This window comes from Nicotiana attenuata, chromosome 3 (assembly GCF_001879085.1).
Source record: "Nicotiana attenuata strain UT chromosome 3, NIATTr2, whole genome shotgun sequence".
NCBI classification, from domain to species: domain Eukaryota; kingdom Viridiplantae; phylum Streptophyta; class Magnoliopsida; order Solanales; family Solanaceae; genus Nicotiana; species Nicotiana attenuata.
This window is the reverse complement of record NC_031991.1, coordinates 67,695,552-67,704,847: the sequence shown is the minus strand read 5'-3', so window position 1 is coordinate 67,704,847 and position 9,296 is coordinate 67,695,552. Positions and strand designations below refer to the sequence as shown.

The following is a 9,296-nucleotide window of genomic DNA, read 5'->3' as shown; positions in this document are numbered from 1 at the left end:
ATAAAATATTAAAGGTAGCTATAGAAAATAATATTTTAAAATAATTTTGGTTTATAATAAATAGGGTGTATATCTTTGCTATAGGAAGTAAAATTTTCTTAATAATTTAGTAGAAACTTGGGCTGGTGGGAGATAATTTCTTATGCATGAGATGCAAGATCAATCGTCAAAGCTTAAGTTCAATTTAGTTAATTCAACAGGGAGCTCCCTTTATTCAGCATTACTTATCCAATGCAGGAAAAAATTCCCTGGTCACAGATGGGCAGGCTTATCTTGGTTTGGCGCTGCTTCACACCCCAAAATATCTGATGAAACAATTACTAACATTATGTTTGAACTACGGGAGAACAACGAAATGCTCATATTCTCTTATGGGAGTTTTATAGGTTTACTCATAAAAATCAAATTAATTACCTTTTGCCTATCTTTATTTTTCTACTTATCAAACTAATTATCCTTTTTATGCATTGTAGCTTTTGTGTATAATTGCCTCTTTTTTCTTGGTTTTCTTTTTTTTTGCTTTTTTTTTCTCCTTTTCTGTTCATTTAGTTTTTTTTCCTAATCATATTTTTTTTTTCATTTTTTTTTTCACCATAATATGATTTCATACTCAATTTTGGCTAAGGCTGTTCAAAACCGAACCGTAACCGCTAACTGAACTGAACCGATAGCTTATTGGCTTATTGGTATCGGATTATCGGGGTAATGGATGGTGAACGGAATGAGATTTTATAATTAACGGCTTAACGGTTTGGGGGCGGATTACTCAATTTTCTTATCTGATAAACCGTTAATTCGTTAAGAATTTTTATATTTACACTTTTACTTCCTTATGCATGACAATATGTGTATCTTCGTTACGTAGTTGATTTCTTCTATAGAAAGTCATAACCTCTATGACAAGTCTTCACTGAGTATTCAAAAATTTGTTGCAGAGATTGTTTCGTGTACTCATGACAAGTCTTCATTGAGTAATGTATTGAGAATTATGAATGGTAAGTTGAAATAATAAAAGCCAATGCTCTATGCAGTTTGGTCATTTGGTATTCACAAGACTAGGATTGTTTAATAATTTTTTATTTGGTTTAGCTGATAACCCGTCCGATAATCGTTAATCCGATACTGATTCGCTCGTTGTCTTATTGAATGGCTAGCGGATTACAATATTTATAATCCGATAACCGATAAGTTGAACTGTTAAGAGTAATTATCCGCACGATAAGCACCCCTAATTTTGGCTCCTTTTTTATTTATTTTTTTCTCTTTTTTCTTTTCTTTCGTATATTTTCTTTGTTTCTTGCTACTTTTCTAATTTCATTTAACTCTTTTCTTATTTTACATTTTTCTCTTTTTTTATATGCAATAATAAAAGATAACTGATGCAGGAAACATTCGTTCACCTTTTTTTTAAATATAACTGACATAATATACCTTTTATTTTTTTTACTTATTTTATTTTTCTCTAAATAAGTTATTAGAACAACTTAAACATTAGACCTGTTTTCACTTCTCTCTTTTTTTCCTTTCATTTTCTTTTTTCCCATCCTTTGTTAATTTCCATTTATTATTATTTTCAAAAAAAAATCTTATTTCTTCTCTCTCTCTCTCTCTATATATATATATATATATATATATATATATATATATATATATATATATATATATATATATATATATATAAATTTAGAGAGAGAAATTTTATCGATTATTATTTTTGAGAATGACCAAAATTATATATTTTTTTTTTTTTTTTTGAAAATCTTTCTTTATTCTTCTTTTGCCCCAACTTCTCCACCATCCACCATCTTCGCTGCCGCCACTACAATTATTCACCCTTCTTCTTTTCTTCTTTTTTTCAATCACCTTACCTTTTCTACTACCACCTTCGCTTTATCTTCAAATTTGTTATTACCGCCGCCACCATCTCCTCCTTTTTCTTTAAATCTGAACACTACCACCTTGTTCACGGGAAAAAGTGGAGACCCACCACTCTTTTTCTCTCTCCCTTATCTCTCATCTTTTAGAAAATAATAGTTAAAAAACAAAAAATTAAATCTAAAATTGGAAAATAGTTAATAAAGCAGAAGACAAGCAGAAAAAAAAGAAAAATCTGGGTCAAAGTCGGCGGCGGGGAGGGTGATGATGGGAGCAGAAGAAAGGGGGGTTTCGATGGGTGGGGGTGGGGTTTAGAATTAGCGGTTTTCATTTTCTTTTTTCCTTCATATTCATTTAAAAAAGTATTATTTGGACCCAAATACCAAATGTTTGTAATTGGCTACTTTGCCACATCATTGGCAAGGGTATTACACTCTATTTCTTTGTCGATTATCCGAAAAGTACTTAATAGGAACAAAATTTTAAGTACTAGAAGTGTTCAATTGAATATGGCTTAGATGACTTTGGCCAATACAAAATGTCAAAGTTGATAACTCAACGTAGTAAATACCTCTAATCGCACAGCCGAATTGTTTGTTATCCTACACTATACTACTAGTGAACAACACAATCACCAAAATTGGCTTCAAAGAGATTTCAAAAAAATCTGAAAATGATAGTACAACCCTATAATTTTAGGTAAACAAACTCCTGGATGGCAGGAATCTCCCCAATCCTCTTGAGTGACTCCTTGCTGGGTTGTTCATCCACCCCAATAGCCATAACAGCTTGCTTTCTTGGAGCAATTCTTCCAACACTCATGAAGCTGACATTCACGTTCTCCTCTCCCAAGACGCTACCAACTTTTCCAATCATTCCTGGCTGATCAACCTGGCTGCAAAGAATGATACTGCCTTCCAAGCTCACATCCACTTCAAAAGATCCAACCTTTGTCAAATGAGGGACTCCATCCTTAACTCTACCCTCCACTCTAATCTCTCCAGAATCAGATATAGCGCTGGCAAACTTGGATTCCACATTGGCAATCTGAACCTGAACGAACTCAACTGGACTTTCTGGTGAACCATCTAGAAGAATTCGTTCTTCAGCTATCCGTAGTCCCCTTTGTTTAGCAGTGAAATCTGCATTAACCAGGTTAATGAAAACACTGGAAATAGGCTCAATCAAGCCTTTAGTTATCATGGCACGAAGCAGTCTCGTGTCGAGATCATCAGGTGCTCTAGCTGAACCATATGTTACTTTCACTGATTTCACACCACTTCCACCTGCAACTAGCTGGACAGCAAGTCTGCCAAGTTTTTCGGCAAGCACGACATAAGGCTTCAGCTCTGATAGAACCTGCATGAGAGAGTTAGGAAACATTAAAATTCAGACATTTATTTTATCAAAATTCCATGAATCGCTAGCAACTACACCTCAAAAGAAAATAATGTTTGTACATGTTGGTAAGGACTCCTCTACAGTAAAGCAGATTGCAGGTTAATTAGAAAAATGAAAGAGGTTCTACATGGGCAGGCTAATTCAGTAAAGGTACTATATCGAGCCTTCTTTTCCCCCCCTCTGGTTTATGAATAATAGAGGGTGATAACTGGTAAATATTGAATGAACTTACCTCAGCAGGAACCATAGGTGCATTGACAGCTGTAGCAGAGAGCTCCCCTTTCAAAGCGCCAACAACTGCTTCTGCTACCTCAATTGCCACGCCTTCCTGGACAATCATTCTAAGAGTATTAGTAAATGTGTGAACTAGAAGAAAAGTGTGACACACATGAATGTGTCATGCACAGACCTGAGCTTCCATAGTACTAGCACCAAGATGTGGAGTTGCAGTCACATTCTCATGTTGAATCAACTTGCTATCTTGTGGTGGCGGCTCCACAGTGAAAACATCAAGTGCTGCCTGTGACAGGATTTATATGTTAGTATAATTACGTAAGACATTCAAGGAGAAAGTCTATTCTAGAATCTAAATCCAGCAATGGAGAGCAAAGGTGGAAGATAACTAAAGACGGCTTTTGAACACTTGATATTCCAACAGACATTAAGGTTGAGGGAAATACAGAGACAGCAATAGTTCAACAAAAAACTAATTCATATGTTTCCGGTGTCTCAAAGATGAAGGAACCAGGACCTGTGCCACAATGCCTGCATCAAGTGCCCTCACCAAAGCTTCTTCATCAATCACACCCCCACGAGCAACATTCACAATCCGTACACCCTTTTTCATCTTTGCAAAAGTTTCATCATTCAGGACCTTCTTTGTAGCAGGGGTGAGGGGCATGTGAAGTGAGATGAAATCAGCAGATGCGAGGGCTTCATCAAAGCTCACAAGTTCCACCCCAATAGCACGTGCACGGTCAGCAGGGGCATATGGGTCATGAGCAATAACATTCATGCCAAGCCCCTTAGCTCGCCTTGCAACTTCTGATCCAACCTTCCCAAAACCCATCACAGCAAGTGTTTTGCCTACCAGGGAGACACCAACATATTTGTTCCTCAGCCATTTCCCTGGATACCATATCATGATAAAAAAATTAAGAGGTACATCATTAAATGCAAAAGCAATAAGTATGACAGGGGAACTTATTAGCAGCCATGGAAAACAAAATTTTAAGACAACTATTCCAAACAAATAAATGTCCAGGAAAAGAAAAAGGAAGCTGCATAAAGACAGATTGGATTGAGGGGTCCGTAATCAGGGTTATGATTAAAAAATATTCAGGGTTATCATTAAAATAATAAAAAAGGGAAGAATGGATGGAGACAAAAGTGGCTTTAGTGCAGATAGCAGATTAAATAACCAATTAGCTGTCAACTATCCTTTTATGTATCTTTTTTATGAAGGTGTCGGCTTGTACGCACCTTCATCACTAATACAAGAGCAGACAAGCTAATACCAAGGATTGTAGCTTGGGTTTGAATCGGGGATCTTATTACTGCTTACTCCTATGCACGAATCAGTCAACCATCCCTCTGGGGATATGTTAGCCATCATTGATGTAATTGTTTCTTCAAAATATATCTATTCTTTCATTCATATTGAGTGCTCATCAAATCTTTCCATCATTGAATTGAGAAACTCAGAGGCCAATCCCACATATAAGCCTCTCCAACTCAAAATACACACAAAAAAATATACCCAGAAATTTTAAGGAAAATTCTAAAACATACATATTTAAGAAAAATTTCTAAAATACATACATATTTGAAGGGTAAACCAAGTGACTTTAAATCACAAGTTCACCTCCTCAGAAGGTAAATACAATTTAAAATGTTCTTTACCACAAAGAAATTGCCACACACACTACCATACATAATACATGCATACATTTTCACATTCAGATCAACTTAAAATAGATCTGATCAGCTTTGCGAGACCATACTTCATCGCAACTTTCATAAGATATTATTCACATTCAAGAACCAAACAAAGAGAGAATTATATTCATGGGCATGTCATTTCTACTCAACATCGTAAGAGATACAGGGGACCGGTTGAGTGTTTCACAGTGCCTCTACTGACTCCGGCTTAAACTATATACATTTAGAGGAAAACTAACTTTTTGAATTAAAAAAGATCCACCTCTATAAGAGTTGTACGTACCGGCTTTGACGGAAGCATCAGCTTGAGCAATATTCCGAGCCATAGCGGTGAGAAGAGCGATCCCATGCTCAGCAGCAGCAACTGTATTAGCAGTGGGCGCATTAACCACTAGGCATCCATGCTCCGTCGCCGCCGCAAGATCAACGTTATCAATCCCGACACCAGCACGCCCAACAACTTTGAGCCGTCCACCGGAAGATTCAAAGATCTCACGGCTCACCTTCGTTCCACTCCGGACAATCAACGCATCACAAAGCGAGATCTTAGTGCACAGCTCCTCGGGGCTCAAATTATATGAGCAATCCACGTTCGCGAATTCCTTTAGAAGGTTCAGCCCTGCCTCCCCGAGTTTCTCGGCGACGAGAACCGTAGGTTTGGCGTCCATGGAGAAAACGACGAACTGACGGTGGCTGCTGCGGCGGCGGCGGAGGGAAACGCCGGAGATGCCAAAGGCGGAGGTGGAAGCGAGCTGGTTTTTCCATGAGAGAGAGGCGCGTGATGATTTTGAAGAGAAAAGGATAGTTGAAGAAGCGGAAGCCGCCATTGTGGTAGACTTACTATCTCCGACGTAACTCGGTGACACGGCGGAGATTGTGGCGGCGGAAGGAGTAGGAAAATGAGATGTTGCAAGGGAGGGATTTGGAGAGGTTTTATAAGTGCGAGTGACGAGTGACGAGTTGGAAATTGCGAATGAAAGAAGTGAGTGGGATGTGTACACGCGCTTGCGTATCTCTAGGAAAAGCAGAGGTATCTAGTTAGTGTTAAAAGTTTCTTTTCTTTTTTTCTTTATGGAAGAAAGGGTTAGGGGCTTTATTTACTCCCTGTTTATGTCATCCATTTTGATTGAGAAAAAGAAAATACTTCTTCTATTTCCTTGTAAATGTTGCCATTACTATAATCTTTTAACTTTTTTATACAACTTTTATGTATAATGAAATGTTGTGACTAAAATTACTTTTTTTGTGTTATCATTGTTATCTAAAATTTTATTTTTAAATAAGATAAGAGCTTGTTTGGATGGTTGTTATATATTGTATTGTTATTTTAAGTACAATGTTCGTTTTAATAGTTGCTTAAATTTTATTGTGTCATATCGTTAAATCCGTCATTACGTAACGACAAAAAGTGCCAGTTTATGTAACCAACAATTTGGTGTGGTCGCGTCGTTACCTTGTCTTTTTCTCTTATCTTGCCTTTTATTATTATTAAATAATTTTTTATCCTATATTTTTTTATATAATAATTCTAGTCCGTACCATAATTTTTCTTTGTAATACTACAAGTTTCTACTTCATATTGCTGATACGTGACATCATAAAACAATGACAACCAATAATATTTAGGGATAATACATAATTATCCCATTGGGGTTGTACCAAAGTGTCAGTTGCACCCCTTAAAAATACGGGTGTCCTATGAACCCCCTGTATAAACTCTTAGTGAATTAAAATACACCTTCATGGCTCAGCTGGCACACAGCGTGTCCGCACGATTTGTGAGCACGTGAATAACATAATTTATACTTCCATTCCTTTATTTAACGGTCACATACTTCCATTAGGTTAAAATTCTTTCTCTTCTTCCACACCCAATTTCATCCGCCATTGAAGCTCGATTTTGGTGAATCGAAAGTTTTTTTTTTTTTTTTGCATTGCAGCCTTCTTGTATAGTATTAACTTCTCCTCCTCAATCGTTAATTTTCTTAGTCATATTTTACATATTATTTTTAGGGTTCTCGATTAAAATTAGTCTGGGCTAATTCTTCGTTTTTCAGTGTTTGAAATGGCAGGAATCAACTTGAATCAACTTTGTATGGACGAGCATGACCCAATGTTGAATCTGAAGGTGCGTTGCAAGCATGGAGATTTGCTGCCATTGCAAACTTCTTGGTCGACTAGGAACCCTAGAAGACGGTTCTGGTCCTGTCCATACTATGGTGTAAGTATTTGGGCAATTGGATTGTTATTGTCCCTATATTCTGGTTACTTTGAAATAATTTATATCTCTTCAAATTTCATACCAAGTCTTGTAAATTTTTTCGATGGAGGGATGATGCTATTGATGAGCGTTCTAGGTTTGTCCTTCCACTGTTGGTGAACAAATTGAGGGAGATTGAAGAAGGATTAGCCAATTATGAATCATTAACGGCTCAATTGGTGGAAATTGAGCATGGGATAGGAATGAACAATGGATGGAGGTTGAGCAAGAGTTAGAGGGTCATCAGATGATCGATCAAGGGTTGAACCAAAAGGAGAAGATGAATCACAGCTGGAATTTTTATAATAGGAAGGGCATCTTATGTATTTTGTTATGTCTGATTATATATTATGTGTTTATGTAGTAATCGTTCAAATTCTATGTAGTTTGTTGGAGTTAATCTCCAGTTTTTGTGACATTAACTGTAGTTCGAAGGAGTTAATCTCCAGTTCTTTGTAGTTTGTAGGAGTTAATCTCCATTTTTGGTTGAACAACAATGAATGGAACTGGAGTTTGTACATATATGCTGCCTGTGCGTAGTTACATAAGAACAATGGACGACATTAACTAAAGCAATACCAAACAGATCATTTGCTGCCTGTGCGTTGTTACAAGAAAACAATGAACGACATAAACTAAAGCAATACCAAACAGATCATTTGCATAAATTATTTGAGTCTGCTATAAGCAGAATAGGTAGCCAACAAAACAAGCGCAGTATGAACAAAAAGAAGCCAATTGACAGGTACAATATTAACAAAAGGCAACACGCTAATCTGCATAATACATAGTCTAAGTAGTTAAAGGTTCTAAATTCCAGATGTTGTGTTCTGGCTTGCATTCTTTGCTGCAACATCCCTCTTTGACCTTGTTTGAATTATTTTATCTCCCCTTATTTATTGTAGTCTCCTTGAGGTTATTGTTGTTTTTCCTTTCCATTTCACTCCTGTTCTCGGTTGATATCCAATGTCTCCAGTAACATCTGCTTAACTTGTAACTGTTCTTGCTCCAAGATTCACAAACCTTTGACTTGGTAGGTCAGGCTGCAAGAAAGAAGAGCATTGCTAGTTAACCTAAGTTTGATTATCTACAAAAATTGAAGAACAACACTAAATACTTACATTGAAAGCAGTGTATCCACTGTCAGCAACCATTATACCAAACCCTACCATCATTGGCCTTTTAAAAGGGCCAGAACTAGTTGGATTCCTTCCCTTTTCAGGAGCATTGTTAGCAGACCCCTGTGAACAATTAAACCAACCCTCCAAGCCACTTGAACTCTCAATGCCACCAGTTCCCCTTCCGCTTCCTCTTCCTCTTCCTCTAGCACCCATTTCACTTCCCCTTCCTCTAGCCCTTCCTCTTCCAGAAGCACCTGTTGAACCATCATATGGAATACTTGATGAACCTGCAGGTGGTGCACTTCCCCTACCCCTACCTCTTCCAGAAATACTTGTTGAAGCACAAGATGATGAAGCTGCAGCAACAGGTGGAGCACTTCCCCTTCCTCTACCTCTACCTCTTCCAGCATATGGAAGAGATGCAGCAGCAGCAATAACAACAGTTGATGAAGCAGCAGCAACAGCAGTTGATGAAGCAGTAGCATATGTTGAAGCTTCAACATGTGAAAAACCTCTCTTATTGTGTCCCTTTGCTTTACACAAGCTACAAGTCACTTGGCCTCCACACCTATTCAACTTTCCTGTTTTCCTTGATTCAGTGGCTTCTTTCCTTTTTAGTTTCTTTGGCCTCCCTGCATTGACTTGATTTGAGGAGGTGCTACTGGTGGATTTTCAGAGTGTGGCCACATGTCCATACT

At 37.4% G+C, this 9,296-nt stretch overlaps 1 protein-coding gene across 1 annotated transcript; it reads right to left on the bottom strand.

The window, feature by feature from the left end:
• Window positions 2,345–6,179, bottom strand: LOC109224001 (D-3-phosphoglycerate dehydrogenase 1, chloroplastic-like). The gene is made up of 5 exons (XM_019388533.1): window positions 5,501–6,179; window positions 4,028–4,404; window positions 3,686–3,796; window positions 3,509–3,604; window positions 2,345–3,234 (listed from the first exon to the last, which is right to left on the bottom strand). Exons 1-5 carry the CDS (start codon window positions 6,042–6,044, stop codon window positions 2,563–2,565), a joined length of 1,800 nt encoding a protein of 599 aa, XP_019244078.1. The 5' UTR covers window positions 6,045–6,179; the 3' UTR covers window positions 2,345–2,562.